The sequence below is a fragment of the Giraffa tippelskirchi genome, chromosome 4 (genome assembly GCF_054371585.1).
Source record: "Giraffa tippelskirchi isolate mGirTip1 chromosome 4, T2T-mGirTip1v1.2.pri, whole genome shotgun sequence".
NCBI lineage: Eukaryota > Metazoa > Chordata > Mammalia > Artiodactyla > Giraffidae > Giraffa > Giraffa tippelskirchi.
The window spans coordinates 170,618,194-170,633,409 of NC_137278.1; the positions used below are offsets into that span (position 1 = coordinate 170,618,194).

General features: G+C 54.7%; 1 protein-coding gene across 7 annotated transcripts in view; it reads left to right on the top strand.

Annotated features, from left to right (window-relative positions):
- Nucleotides 1-15,216, top strand: part of TOM1 (target of myb1 membrane trafficking protein) — a 39,240-nt gene that overhangs the window by 14,413 nt on the left and 9,611 nt on the right. For 4 of the 7 annotated variants that reach the window (XM_081595933.1, XM_081595934.1, XM_081595935.1 and 1 more), the window contains exons 2-8: nt 3,336-3,420; nt 5,973-6,051; nt 7,177-7,326; nt 7,608-7,742; nt 7,852-7,998; nt 11,089-11,205; nt 13,420-13,553. In XM_081595933.1, the coding sequence (XP_081452059.1) occupies nt 3,336-3,420; nt 5,973-6,051; nt 7,177-7,326; nt 7,608-7,742; nt 7,852-7,998; nt 11,089-11,205; nt 13,420-13,553 (847 nt within the window). Of the gene's footprint in view, nt 1-3,335; nt 3,421-5,972; nt 6,052-7,158; nt 7,327-7,607; nt 7,743-7,851; nt 7,999-11,088; nt 11,206-13,419; nt 13,554-15,216 lie in introns of all 7 variants that reach the window. The other 3 variants (XM_081595932.1, XM_081595937.1, XM_081595938.1) reach the window with 3 other exon arrangements.

Sequence of the window (15,216 nt, forward strand, 5' to 3'; positions counted from 1 at the left end):
CCCTTGGACTTTGTTTACCTTTTTTTCTTTCCTTTTTTCTTTAATCACATCCCCAGATTCCTGTGGGTTTAAATTTCTGCCCTTAATGGAGCGTGCCTACGCCTTGGACCTTTTTTACCTTTTTTTCTTTCCTTTTTGCTTTAATCTTTTTTTTAATCTTCTGGTCAAGTTGCTCGCCATCTGGGATCTTAGTTCCCTGACCAGGAATAGAACCCGCACCCCCTGCATTGGCAGCACAGAGTCTTAACCACTGGACCACCCCACCAGGGAAGTCTCTGGACGTCTTTATTGAGGAAGTCCTAGAACTGTCCCAGCCCTGAAGGGAGGGGTCTGGGCGCACCTCCCTTCTGCTGGAATTGCTCAGATGTCTCTAGTCTCCCTTCTGCCTCTTCCTCGCCTCCTACCTGCTCAGACTGACTGCAGCACCTCCTTTCCCCCCAACCCCCTACAAAAAGCTCCATCCTCCAAATGGCTCCGCCCACGGCTGGCACTCAGGACTAAAGAGCTTGGCCCTGTGCTCAGGTTGGCGTCAGACTCGCACTCCAGGGGACCCCCTGTACCCACCCTGCTTTCTCAGGATGGCTTTCTCTCTCTCATAAATGTCCCATCTGCCCCCTCAGCAGCCGCTTGTCTTTCCAAAATGATCATAACTCTTCTGAGACCTTGCTGCTCTCTCCCCCAGGAGGAGGGAGGTGCCGTGGTTTTCAGCGGTCCTTGGGGGAGGTCATAGGGAGGAACCAGTGGAGGAACCACCGAGGGCTGCTGATGGAGCCAGGGTCCGGAAGGAGGGGGCAGATGGCCTGAGAGGTCTGGGTGCATCCTTCTGGAAAAGCAGAGTCCCTGACGCCCAATGAGAGAGAAGGGCAGCAACAGCCACAGCCACCCTCCTCGCCACCGTGTGACCTCTCCATGCCTCAGCTTCCCCATTAGTTAGACAAGGGCAGTAGTGACCACCTTATAGATGCCAGGCCCAGTCACCTTCTTTATGTAAACAGCTGGGTGTTACCTAGCAGTATAACTTGGGAAGTGAAAATATCACCATTGTGGAAGAGCCTTGTAGGTCCAGCCGGGGGCTAAGGGACCTTTGAAGGATTTGGGACTGGAAGGACACAATCACTTTCAAGTTCCAGAAAGTTCACTCTGGGTTAGCATGGAGGACGGGTGAGGAGAGTGAGGCGGGGGGGGAGCCAAGGCCAAGGCCGGGGCGGCGAGAGCGGGGAGGTGGCCTGGCTGGCAGAGAGCAGGGCAGGGGAGGGAGGGGTTGGGATGGAGAACGCATCCAGGGCTGGAACTGGCAGAACTTGGTGGATCATTAGAGTCAGTCAGGACTTAGGTTGATGAGTCTTTCCCGCCGTGGGACTGGGGGTCACTGAGACGTGGCTTCTGAAGGAGGTGCTGCTCTGCATGGTTGATCAGCCACTGCCCCCCAGACCCTCGAAAGTAAGACCCGGCCCTCCCCTGCCTGGGGGTTACTTGTCAGCTCTTTCAGTTCTTCATATGTGATTCAGTAGGTGTGTAAGCACCAGGGGTGGGGAGTGTGGCCCAGAGAAGCCACACCCAGGACATACTTGTGGGATGAGCAAGTCCCTCTTCCACCATTTTAAAGGGAGCCCTTTGTCATCCCCTCCCGCAGCCCTAACCCAGGAGCCAAGCAACCTGCCTGCCGCCAGGTCCATACCTGGATGCCCAGCTGCCTGGCCCGTGTCCTGAGCTACCCAGGCCTCCATCTAGCCTGCAGGACCCAAGGGGGCCCCTGGGTGGAGCTGAAGTCAGGCCCGTTTCCAAACGAAGAGCATGGAAGCCACTGTTCTAGGGATCTGACTAAGCCAGCCCAGCCCAGGCTCTGCCCCACAGGATAGGACTGCCTGCCGGCTGGAAGAGAACCCTGCCCAGTCTCACGGAGCCTACCCATCTGTCCTGAGAGCTTGGCCTCTTTGAGCGCCACAAGGCAGGGACCATGTCCGTCTGTCCACATTTTATCCCCGGCACCTAGAGCAGGCCTGGCATGTCACCCTAAGAGCAGGTGGCATGGGAACCTCCCCTGCACCGTCATGTGTAATAAGCTCTGGCTGCCTGGTCCATCGGGGCTCCTGGGAGACACCCCACTGCACAGTGCCCCGGGGGTGCACCGAGGCTACAGGCAGGAGCACTCCTAGCCTAGAGCCAGGCTCTCAAGCTGAGAACTCAGTCATGACGAGGGATCTTGACTAGTGTCCTAACCACTGATCCAACCAGTGGTAAACACTCGTACGCGTGCTTGACAGACACGCAGGGGTAATGTGCACAGCAGGGTATGTGCACTCTGCTGGAGCTTCTTTTAAAGCTAGGTTTGTGTGTGAATGGAACCTAGAAGGTGTAGAGGTCAGAGAAAACAGGCAGTGTGACGCAAGGTTGGCGCTTCGCTCTTAAAGAGTGTTTTTGAAAGCCCTAGGATTTTCTCTTCCTGCGTTCGTTGTCCACCCACCATCTCTCACACTAGAGCATACGGAGCAGATCTTATAGCAAAGGACCTCTAAACACAGCCTCACCAGGCCTGGAGAATCTTCCTAACCCTAAGGTCTAGACAGACAGGGTGGTTGTACACCTTTGTGAATATGCTAAATGCCGCTAAAATGGTGAATTTTATTTTGTGCGACTTTTGCCTCAATTTAAAAAAAAAAGAAAAGACCCATCACCACTTACAAGCACCTGTTTGGCACCAAGTACCCTGTCGATGCTGGTTCGCATTACCAGATTCCCCTGGGCGGTTCTGCAGGGCGGCTCGGTGTCCACCTCTCTGTAGATGAGCTGACTCAAAGGGGAAGGCCGTGGCCAGGCCTTTTGGTAACAGAGTAGGGATTTAAAACACGGCTCTGGAGGTAAAGAACATCACTGGAAGATTTGAGAGGAAACAGAGAGGAAAAGGGAGCTGGGGGCAGGGGAGGCAAGTAGATTGACTCTCCATTCAATGCCTTTTTGGAACTTTTTACACTTTGAACCTAAGAAGGGTTTCCAAGTCCAAAGATAATTAAAAAGTCGAGAAAGAACACTTAATTGCAAGTATAAAACCAAACCCTGTCTCAATATTGTCATGTCAAAAACAAGCACACTGAGGCCAGGCCTCTGAATCCATCTGCTGCCCATGTGGTAGACTCAGCCAGGGCTTCCCTCCTGGCCTCGCATGGCTACTATAGGAGTTAAGAGACAAAATGGGACGATGAAGGTGACACCATATACATGGTGCTGGCACACCTCGGTGCCCAGAGAGCAGGCGCTGTCCTCCCCACTCCCGCTGTCTGAGTTTGTCCATCCGGGACCCCCGCACACGTCTGTGACCTGTGATTTCTTGTCCTCAGAGAAAGCCACGGATGGCTCCCTGCAGAGCGAGGACTGGGCGCTCAACATGGAGATCTGTGACATCATCAACGAGACCGAGGAAGGGTGAGGACCGCAGGGGGAGAGGGAGGCGGGCAAGGCGGCCACTGCAGTTCATCTTAAACATTTCAGAACCGTGATCTAGTCTGACCATCTCATCAGGTGGGTGAGAGGCCCAGAGATGCCAGGTGTGCAGCCAGCCAGCTAGCCCCTGGATGCTGTCCACCCAGCGGTTGCAGCATAGCCTACTGGCTCTTCCAGGGACATTACCTGTGCTGCATCTTTGCAGGACAAAGCCAGCTGGAGGCTCCTAGAATCTGGAGGTGGCCCCGAGCCCCCTATGTATGCCGTGGGAGGGACTGTGCATCAGGGATGCCTAGCTTCCCCCGTGAACAAGGACAGACTTTCATTTCCTTATGATCTGAAAGCAACACGGAGGGTCAGGATCACAAGGAGGCCAGTGAAACTGAGAGAGGCCGGGCAGAGTTAGTGTTTCTGGAGTGCAGGGCACGGCCTCCTGCTCGGGGTCAGGGCGCCCCAGTGAAGCATGTGGTGTGGGGGAGGCGCTGTGGTCCCAGCTCCTGGGCTCTGACTAGCATTACTAGTCACCGGCGTGTGACCTTGGGCAAATCACTGTACCTCCCCAGGTCTTTGTCCTCAGAGACAAAGCTCTTTTCTGTCCAAGGCCCTTACGGGAGCAGAGAAAGGGACAGGGTCACTGTCCTTCTCAGGAAAAACCAGGGATGAGGTGGGAAGGGTGTGATGACCACCGCCAGCCAGAGGAGCTACCAGAGGAGGCCTCTGTCTGCAAAATGAGGCTTGGCAGTTGGAGCAGGCTCTCAGTGCTGCCCCCATTTCTCCCTGCGGTGGTCCAGTTGCCTTGCAAGGGCTCCTTCACTGTGTGGAGGGAGCAGACCCGCAGCACCAAGCTCGGAGCCAAGGAGGCTGTGGGCGTCTGCGGCACATGGTCAGGGCCCATCAGGAGCACTCAGCTGCTGCCAGAGCCTTCCAGTTTCCCAGCCGTGTGCCCTGGGCTTGCCGAGGTGCTGGGAGCGGACACGCCCTCCTGCATCTGGACTCCTAAGTGTGGAGGAGAGGGGTGGGCAGGTGGCGGGGCCACGGAGAGAGAGGACTCAGGCAGAAAACCTCCCGGAGCCCAGTCATGAATGTCAAGGCTGGAGGTCACTGCTGTGTCCTTTGAGAAGCAAGTCCCCATCTCGCTGTAGACATCGGCGGAACTGGGGTGATACATGTTCAGATGCTGTTGATGTGAGTACCTCCTGAGTTCCAGGCTCTGCGCAAGGCCCAGGGGATCCAGCAGTGAGCAGGGCAGACATGACCCTTGACCTCACTGAGCTTGTCATCTAAGCCTTTGTCCTTGGGTTGTGGCCTTCTTGTCGTCCACTTTGTGCCCTGGTAGAGAACTAGACCCGCAGGTCTGTAAACTAGAACTAGACTCATAGACCCGTAGCCACAGGACATGGGCCAGAACTGCTGGTTCTCAGTGCTGCGCCCCTTCTCTCGTCACTCTGTAAGAAGTGGAGATTCATCCCTTCAGAGCGCTGATGTGGCCACAGGTGAGCGGTCAAGCCAGGAACAGAAACCAGCTTCTCCCAGGCTGGAGCCCCGAGGGTGGCTGAGGAGCTGCCCCAGGGCATTGGGTTGAAAACTGCCCTCACACTCCGGGGCAGGGTCCCACCCCAGCTGGGGCCGTGTGGTCCTTCACCCCTTGTGTCACCTATGCCACCGCCACCCCTTCAACGCAGGTCTGTTCCCCAGAAGCCTTGGCTGCCTCCTTCACTTCTGTCAGGGAGCCCCCATCAGGGTTCCCGACTCTTCTACATTGCCTTTGATGGATTTGGCACTGACAGCCCGACACTGTCCAGCCGACAACGGGACAGCCCCCTCCCCGTCTTCCCCAGCCTAGAAGTATTGCTTGAGCTCCTGCAGCACGCCGGGTTCTGGAAAGGCACTGTCAGAGGAGAATGCCGCCCCCGGCCTCTAGGGGGCATCCTCTCTAGCCGGGCAGCCCCCCGGGGGAATGCAGCCAGGAGATGAGGACTGGGAAAGGGTCATGAACCAGTAGGATTTCAGCTGGGCTTTTACTCGGTAGGTGTGCAAGCTGTGGGCTACAGAGGCTTTTAGGCTGGAGCAGTCCAGGCAGTGTAGATCTCCCCTGCACAGGGCTAAGGGACAAAGACACAGGGGTGAAGTGTGGGGACAACCGTGGGGTTACAGGTGGAGCAGGGAGAGCAGCTGCCACACTCCCCTCCCCACCGTGACCACAGGCCTCGCCAGCCCCTCCCTCACCTGCCCCCACACGCGGTGGCCTCCCTTCACTTCCTGCCTACCTGGGCCTGGTCCAGACTCCTGGCTCTACTACCTGAACCACTTCCCCCACTCCTTGCAGCTGACACCATCCCACCCTTCAGGCTCAGCTGCAGGCCTCGGAGAAGGAGGAGGCTTCCCTGGCTCCCACACCCACCCATCCCCCTCCCCCTGGGTGGAGGAGAGCCATTCCCGTCTCCCAGCGCCTCCTGATCTCAGGCACGCAGCCTCCCTGTTGGATAAGGAGGTTCTGATCCTCTGCCCATCCTTTCTTTTGTCCTTCTGCCCAGTCCCAAAGATGCCTTCCGAGCTGTGAAGAAGAGAATCGTGGGGAATAAGAACTTCCATGAGGTGATGTTAGCTCTCACGGTGAGTGCCCCGTCCCTCCATCCATGGGGGACCACAGCCCACCAGGGGCCTGGTGGGACTCCCAGCCACCCTGGGGCCCCTCTTCCAGGTGGTACCAGTTTAGTCGCTAAGTCATGCCCAACTCTTATGACCCCATGCACTGTAGCCTGCCAGGCTTCTCTGTCCATGGGATTCTCCAGGCAAGAATACTGGAGTGGGTTGCCATTTCCTTCTCCAGGGGATCTTCCTGACCCAGGAATTGAACCCAGGTTTCCTGCACTGCAGGCAGATTCTTTACCGACTGAGCTACGGGGCTATGGGCAAAGCACTGGCCTGTCTACACAGCTGGCCAACACGGAGTGACAAGAGCTATTTGGAAAAGTTCTCTCCAGCCTACTGGTGTGGGGAACAGACACACTGAAGCCCACAGCCCTCCAGGGCCTGTCATGGGACACATGGGCAGAGGACCTGCCCAGTGACACAGAAGCTCAGTGCACACAGGCCTCTAGGGGGCAGTACCCAAGATGAGTTCCAATTAACACTTGGACTAATTGGCCCTGAAAAATGAACATAATGCAAATGTCAGAGGCCAAGGCCAGTCCTTGCCCACAGCAGGGCAGGAAAGACATGAGCTGGCAGCCTGGCAGTCAGGATGGGTTTGGCTGGGGAGTGGGGTTGGGAGGGCTCTGTCTCTGACTCCCCCCAGAAGTACTTATATCTGGATTAATCCACTAAACTGAAAATCAGGAAGTGGGGACAGGAGTGGGGAGGGAAGTTGAACACCTTTTTCCCAGGCCACAGGGTCACCATTTCAGTGAAAGTTCTCTGCTTTCCACCTGGAGAGCCACCTCCCTCTAGATTGTGCTCAGCTCAGAGACAGCCTCAGGACAGGATTCTGTGGGCACCAAGGCCACTCAGCCAGGGACCTCCAGCCAGTACTCAGCCCTCTGCCCACCCCAGGCTCACCCCCAAGCCACCCAGCCCCGAATCCAGCATCATCCCTGCCCCTCCATGTTGTGGGTCTCACTTTAGAAAGCTGCACCCACTGCTGGGCCTCTATGCTGGGACGTGGGTGGGGGGTGAGGGTGGGGTCCTGGGTGCTCCCTCTCCTCTGCCAGGTGCTCATAGGCATCACACGTCATCCAGGTCTTGGAAACCTGCGTCAAGAACTGTGGGCACCGCTTCCACGTGCTGGTGGCCAGCCAGGACTTTGTGGAGGGTGTGCTAGTGAGGACCATCCTGCCCAAAAACAACCCACCCACCATCGTGCATGACAAGGTGCTCACCCTTATCCAGGTGAGTGCGGGCAGCCCAGGGCAGGTCAGGAGGAAGGCTCCCCCGTCAGTGCTGCTTTTTGTCTGTCCACTTCGGTTTCTCTCATTGGGACCGTCTTGCTCATCTGCGGACGGGACTTCTGAATGAGGGAGCCTGGTTGGCAGAGGCCTGGCTGTCCGGGTGATGCTGCCAAAGGACCAGTGAGTCCAGGAGGGAATTTCTGCTCCCTGGGGGTGGCAGGCAGGCTTGCAGAGGAGCCACTGAGCAGTGGTTATCAGCCCTGTCCCTTTGTCCCCTCTCAGTCCTGGGCTGACGCGTTCCGCAGCTCGCCCGACTTGACAGGTGTGGTGGCCGTCTACGAGGACCTGCGGAGGAAGGGCCTGGAGTTCCCCATGACTGATCTGGACATGCTGTCGCCCATCCACACACCCCAGAGGGTGAGGGGCAGAGGCGGGGTGGCGGGGGTCATTCCAGAGGGAGTTCTGCGGCTGTTTCCTGGGGGGCCCTGACCTTCTAGCCTTGCTGATTCAGCCTGTTGCCTTCTAGACCGTGTTCAACTCAGAGACACAGTCAGGACAGAATTCCGTGGGCACTGACAGCAGCCATCGAGGGGACTCCAACCAACACACCACACCCCTGCCCGCCTCGGCCCTGCTCCCCAGCGACACACCTATAACGCCGACCCCTGAGCAGGTAATCAAGCCTGGGTCACAGCCATGCAGGTCAGGCTGTAGGCCCGGCACCTCCCGGCACGTTAGGGAGGGGGCCCTGTCAGTGTGGAAGTACTCCGCCCAGTCCTCAGGCAGCCCCACAGGGGCTCACTATTTGGGAGATAAGGCTCAGAGAGGTCAGTTAACTTGCCCAGAGCAACACAGCCCAGTGAAGACAGGGCCAGGATTCAAGCTCAAGTCTGTGACTCCAGACAGGCTCTGTCCTGCACCCAGGCCATTCTGCAGACTGTCCCCTCTGTGGAGCCTTCTGGGCAATGCCAGGAAGAGGACAGACTTAGCAGCCGGCCCTTCATCCACAGCAGCTCCACTCCCTGCTAGGGTTTGCTCAGGCGCTCACATAAGATTTCATTTGAATAGAGGTTCTCACTAAAATAATGGTTCTCAAACATCTGCATAGAAAAAATGTTAAACCCTTGTCTCACACTATGATACTTCCCATCAAGCCCTCAGAAGAGGATTTGGGTTGTATGTAGTGTAAGATCCTAGAGGCCAGTCCTGGGCAGGGTTTTCTGGTGCCCCATGAGTAACTTTGCAGGACTTCCTTCTTCAGACCATGCCACTTGTCCCTCCTGCCCCTGAGGCCAGCGCCATAGGTTCTATTCTACGAGGGACACCCACAGCCATGCCCAGCATCTCTGGGTGTTCGGTCAGTTTAGTTGTGGATGGGAGTCGGTCATGGCCTGCGCACCGTGGGTATCACTTCTAAGGTGTTTGACAAATGTCTGCAGTATTGTTTAGCCTCAGAAACAAATAAGCTTACCAACAGCCTTCACACCCAAACCTATTTAATTCTGTACTTCTAGCAAGTTATGAAGTCAATCCCCAGAGTTACAAATATTACTAGAAAAGTTTTCCTAATAAATAATAGGCCCAATAATAAAAGGTGCATAAAAGTTGTAAAATCACCCTGTGATCCAAAACTGATCTTAGTTCAGTTCAGTCTCTCAGTCGTGTCCGACTCTTTGTGACCCCATGAACCGCAGCACACCAGGCCTCCCTGTCCATCACCAACTCCCAGAGTCCACTCAAACTCATGTGCATTGAGTCAGTGATGCCATCCAACCATCTCATCCTCTGTCGTCCCCTTCTCCTCCCACCTTCAATCTTTCCCAGCATTAGGGTCTTTTCAAATGAGTCAGTTCTTCACATCAGGTGGCCAAAGTATTGGAGTTTCAGCTTCAGCATCAGTCCTTCCAATGAATATTCAAGACTGATTTCCTTTTGGATGGACTGGTTGGATCTCCTTGCAGTCCAAGGGACTCTCAAGAGTCTTCTCCAACACCACAATTCAAAAGCGTCAGTTCTTCGGTGCTCAGCTTTCTTTATAGTCTAACTCTCACATCCATACATGACTACTGGAAAAACCATAGCCTTGACTAGACGGACCTTTGTTGGCAAAGTAATGTCTCTGCTTTTTAATATGCTGTCTAGGTTGGTCATGACTTTCCTTTCAAGGAGTAAGGGTCTTTTAATTTCAGGGCTGCAGTCACCATCTGCAGTGATTTTGGAGCCCAAAAAAAAAGTCAGCCACTGTTTCCACTGTTTCCCCATCTATTTGCCATGAAGTGATGGGACCGGATGCCATAATCTTAGTTTTCTGAATGTTGAGCTTTAAGCCAACTTTTTCACTCTCCTCTTTCACTTTCATCAAGAGGCTCTTTAGGTCTTCTTTGCTTTCTGCCATAAGGGTGGTGTCATCTACATATCTGAAGTTATTGATGTTTCTCCCAGCAATCTTGATTCCAGCTTGTGCTTCATCCAGCCCAGCGTTTCTCATGATGTACTCTGCATATAAGTTAAATAAGCAGGGTGACAAAACTGATCTTACCTGATTGTAATTTTAACCAGTTTGCCTGTAGTCTGGCCTCTGTGTAGATTAAGACTGATTATGTCCAGTGGAAGAAGGTTCTTGCTAAACAAGACTGAGTATTCTATTTAATTTCAGAGGGCCCTTCTGTCTTTTGGGTCACATTGATGTAACTCCCAGACTCCTTGTAATTAGGTCCCATCTGACCCAGACACGTGGGGTTTGTGATCAGTCGTTTTTCCACTCACTTCTACCAAGAGCCTTCATTAAACAGGCCAAAGGTACCAAACATTTCACAGGTCTGGAAGGTGCTGGCAGCCTGCAGTAGACTGTGTCTGCAGGCCCACTTCTTCATCTGTAAGGGGTGGAGGTAGTGATACCTGTCTCATGAGACTGTGGTCAGGGTTAACTAGCAACAGACGATAAGTGCTTGTCACTTAGAGGTGATCGGAATAGCAGCTGCCTTCACAGGCACCATGAATTTATATGATAACACTTGTATTCTGAAATCAGCCGGGTTACCCAATTTAGAATACATCCAGCATTTCCTAAAATGTAGGCCACTAAATCTTAGACTCATGAGACAGCCCATGATCAAAGGGTTCTTCAACCAGCTCATGTTTGGCAACGTCCACAAGGGTCCCTTCCTGGACGTTCACAGTATCCACATTGGACACAAGACACCCCGCAGAGCCCATGGTGTGAGATGCTACACCAGGGCCCTTCCACCACCTCACCTGGGTGCTAAGACTCTGCGACTTGATATGCAGCTGTTTCCCAAGCCAGGACTGGGACCCTGATCATTGAGAATCTGCTCACATGCATACTCAGGTGGGGGGGTGGCACAGGGACTTACCCTCGGTAGAATCTGGGACACCAGAGCAGGCCAGAGCAAAACAGAACCCCATCCTCCTAGGAGGACAGCCTCCCTCCTCTCCGCTCAGGGGAACTGCCCTTCAGGGCCTTGTTAGGCGCCGGCACCCATGAGATAGTGGAGCGCTCAGCTTCTTTCCTCCTGGCCTCTCCCTGCTCTGGGCACCCTGGCTTGGAGATGGTAACGGTTGGTAGCACCTCTGTAAGCAGGCTGGTAGGGGTGGGAACAAGCCCTCCACAGGCCTCCTGGCACAAGGCTATGGCCCAGGAGCCCAGAGGGTGCCGGCAGGTTGGGCTGGTGGTGCCAGGCTCTGGGAGGGGCAGCGGCTCTGGACCCCGGCCTCACTCTGCAAGACCATCCATGTGTTCCAGATCGGGAAGCTGCGCAGCGAGCTGGAGATGGTGAGCGGGAACGTGAGGGTGATGTCAGAGATGCTGACGGAGCTGGTGCCCACCCAGACGGAGCCAGCGGACCTGGAGCTGCTACAGGTGAGTGGCCACTGCCCCAGCTCGGCCTCCCCGCTCCCCACCCACAAGGCAGTTTCCATAGTGACTCTGGGCTCCTAGGTCACAGTTGGAGAGGTTAAAACCAGGGACTTTGGGCTCCATCAGATTGGAACTCAGCTTCTACCACTTGATGGTGTGAACAGTAAAGCCTCTCGTCTCAGTTTCCTCATATGTAAGATTGCTTTTATGGTACACATTTGACATGAGAATTAAATAAGGCTTTGCATGTAAACACCCCTTCCTCTGCCTGGTTCCAAATAGCTCCCAATCAGTGTCTTGAGGAAGGCTGGAAGGTGAGGTTTCCATCCATCAGAAGAGGAAGCCTAGCAGGCAGGCATGAGCTGGGATCTACGGGCCAGGGCTCCCGTATGTCAGGTGATATCCCCAGGATTCCGCCCCCAGCTGGGCATGAAGGAGCTGTATGTGGGGAAAGGCACCCTCCCCATGGAGGTCAGCCCTGGGGACCCCCGAGGCCCAGGAGCCACCTGAACCTGTGAGGAGACAGAGGGCTTGATGTGATCAACTCATTTGGTGACTTTCCTGCTGGACCCTCGCATTTCTGGTGGGCAGAGCTGAGTCATTCTCATCTCTCTTGTCCCCGGGCCCAGCTGAGCTATGTGGCCCTTACCTTACTGCAGGAGCTGGGGGTAGGAGTGAAGTCAGAGTCTCAGAGTTGAGTAAACCACAAGCATGAAGAGTAAATGACAGAAGCCTGAGTGAGTTGGGAAGCGACAGGATTACTACAGTGCAGTTAATTTCAGGTGTCTTATCCCCGGGCTATGCGGGTGTGAGCGATTCTGTGGCCTCAGGAGGCTGGCTGGCAGGCAGGGGTGTCCCTGGGACAACTGATACACGCTGAGCATATCCCATGTGCCAGTGTCTGGTGTGGACACATGATACAGGTTCACTCAATCCTCCCCTTTCCCCCCATAAGGTAGGTACTCTTACTGTCTCCATGTCCCAGGTCAGCAAACTGCTGAGGCAAAGAGATGTCATGGGACATGCCCAGGGTCACAGAGCTAGCTGGTCATCAGCAATGGTCATCAACAGAGCTGGGGTATGAACTCAGGGCCCTGGCTCCAGTTGCTGCTCTTCTGCCCTTGAGAGGGGTAGGTGAGGAAGTGGGGACAAAGCCGCAGTGTGCTTAGTCATGGGGGGAGGAGAGGGGAGGCCCATGGGATGCTGGAAGGAGTCTGGGCTGCCCTGCCCCATGATCAAGGGGCAGAAGAAATCCCAGGAGTGGGTCTAAGTGGGGGAGGGGCAACAGGGTCCGCAAAGAACCAAAGTCAGCGGTCTTCATGATGCTAGGAGAAAATTCTGGCTCGTGGCTGAGTCCACAGTGCCCAACAGCTGTCTGTTGGGACCTCAAGACTCTAACCTGGACCCCCGTCCACCTGGTGGCGGGCCCCTGAGGAAGGAAGCGCTCAGTCCTACAAATGAGAAGCCTGTGATGCTGCAGCTTCTAATTTTTTTTTTTCCCCAAACAAGCTTAAATACATAACACTAACTGATTAAAAGTCAGTTGGTGACCTGGTGACTAAATGCAGTGTGGGACTCTGGAACAGAGGGGAAAAGGACATTAGTGGAAAAGCTAGAGAAACCTGAGTGAAGCTTGTAGTTTAGTTAATAGCAGTGTACCCGTGTTAAGGTCTTACTTTTGACAATGCCAAACTAAGGTAAGGAGAGGCTAGGTGAAGAGTTTACAGGAACCCCTGTGCTCTCTTACCTTGGGAACTTTTCTGTATATTTAAAATTATTCCAAAATAAAAGGCATTAAAAAAAGAAATTAGACTAATGAGGCAGAAATTTGGAGTCGGGGTTTGTGGATAATAGTTGGATCATCCAGTTCATTTTTTATGCTTTGGTCACAAAAAACCTGACTGCCCCCTGAGAAGTGGCAGGTGTTCCAACAGCCACCTTGCCAGCTCGACCTTCCCCCAAATCGGAGGTGGCGGCAGGAGCTCCATCCAGAGGTCCGCACAGAGCCAGGTTAAACCCGCAACGCAGTTCCCATTTGTGCTCCACACTTAGAAATGAAACGCCAGTGCTCGTCCGTAGAACCCCAAAAGCTGTTCCCTGCAACCTCAAGTCCAGTGTGGAGACCGCTGCTTCTCCATGGCGCGCCAAGGGCCGGGCGTCTGGAAGGGACGGCCTCGCTCCACGTGGCTATGGTTGTCTCTCTTTCTTTCCTGGCAGGAGCTCAACCGGACGTGTCGCGCCATGCAGCAGCGGGTCCTGGAGCTCATCCCCCGCATCGCCAACGAGCAGCTGACTGAGGAGCTGCTCATCGTCAACGACAATCTTAACAACGTCTTCCTGCGCCACGAACGGTAGCCCCGCCTCCGGCCCCGCCCCACCGCCTGCCCCGCCTCTGGCCCGCCGCCCCACCTTCTCCTCTGTTCACACCCCCTGACCTTTCATCTCCCTCCCAAACACTAGGCCAGCCACCCAGTGCACACTCTCAACTGTCTTCATCCAGCGTAGGCCACAGTGCCCACCCTCCCTCCCCGCCTCCTCTCCTGCCACCTGTGTGCTTGCATCTCACCTCCAGGCTAGCATCGGTGGTGGCTGAGTGCCGCCATCCAATGGCCAAACAGGCCTGTTCTGTCCCTGCTCCCCGACCCCCACCCCGCCCCCCAGCAGCTTGGCTCTGGGGCCTTGGACAAGTGACTTAATTAGGGCTCCTTGATTTCAAACTCGGGAAGCTCTTCTGGCTAACTTAAGCAGAAAAAGAAGTCATTAGGAGAACAGCCTTTATTGAATGTGTAGCCTTCAGAGCCCAAGGAAGAATAAAACAGTGAGCCTCTCCCAAGGGGGCAGAAGGGCAGATCCCAGGGTGGCTCAGGGGTCTCAGGACAATAATGCCTGGACCGTGATCCCAGGGTGTCACCCTGAATACATGGGCTCCAAACACTTGCCCCCTTGGGGGTATCATTCTGTTCAAGAATCAGCACCCCGGGAGACACCCCGATTGGCTCAGCTTCCTTGTGCCCACAGGAGTGGGAGGGGAGAGGCCCCCTTGATCCTGGCGGTCCCACCAGGGTCACGGGAAATGGGAAGCAGTTCCCCAGAGGAGCATGTAGGTGCTGGGCCTGCAGAGACAACACACCCCCACTCCTCTCTGTGTCTGTACAATGAAGCAGTGATCCCTTGTAGGTAACCAACAGCCTGTGCAGTTATTTCTGTAAGGGCCTCGTCAGTCAGGCTGTCTGCACAGGGTGCTAATTATGCCTGCTGCCTCCATCTCCCAGTTCATTTCATATGTTTATCCGTCAGCAGACACTTGCTCAGTGATTCTGAATCAGGTAATGGGGATGGGGCTGCAGCAGATAACATCTGGCCAGCCTTTCCTGCTCACTGGACCAGTGGCGCTAAGAGCCCCTGCCACTAGGGGTGTGGGCTGAGGGGTGACCCAGGGGCCCAATCTTGAGGTGACCAGGACTCCTCTGACACCCACTCATCAGACCTCGTGTTTGTCTGGTTGTTTCCGGTTTATAATCACCTTGATCCTCACACCTGGGAGGCAGGTTGCACTGTCACCCCCTTGTTAATCGTTCAGAGGTGATGTAATTCACCTGGGGTCACACAGTGAGGGACAGAACCCCGACAAGAGCAGATCCCAGACTGAGGTCTTCAGCCCACCCAGCAGCAACTTGGCCTGTCTAGGGTGGTTTAAGTGTCTCCATGAAATAATGTAAGAGATATGTGTCCTCCTTACACCACTTTAGACACTCACCACATACACAAATGTATGTTACCAAACAAGGTAAAAAAAAAATCCACACCATTACTATGTGCGTGCACCTCCTTTTCCTTTTCCTCTGTAGTCTATGCCTGTTGTTTGTTTAATGCTGGCTGTAACTAGGGTAACTAGATAATTGGTCATCTAATTGGGACACTTGCTAGTGAAAGAGGCACCCTGCTAATACTCCCCTAGGGCATAAACTGGATTGTCCGGGGCAAACCTGGCCAGTCATCACCCTGTTTGTGACC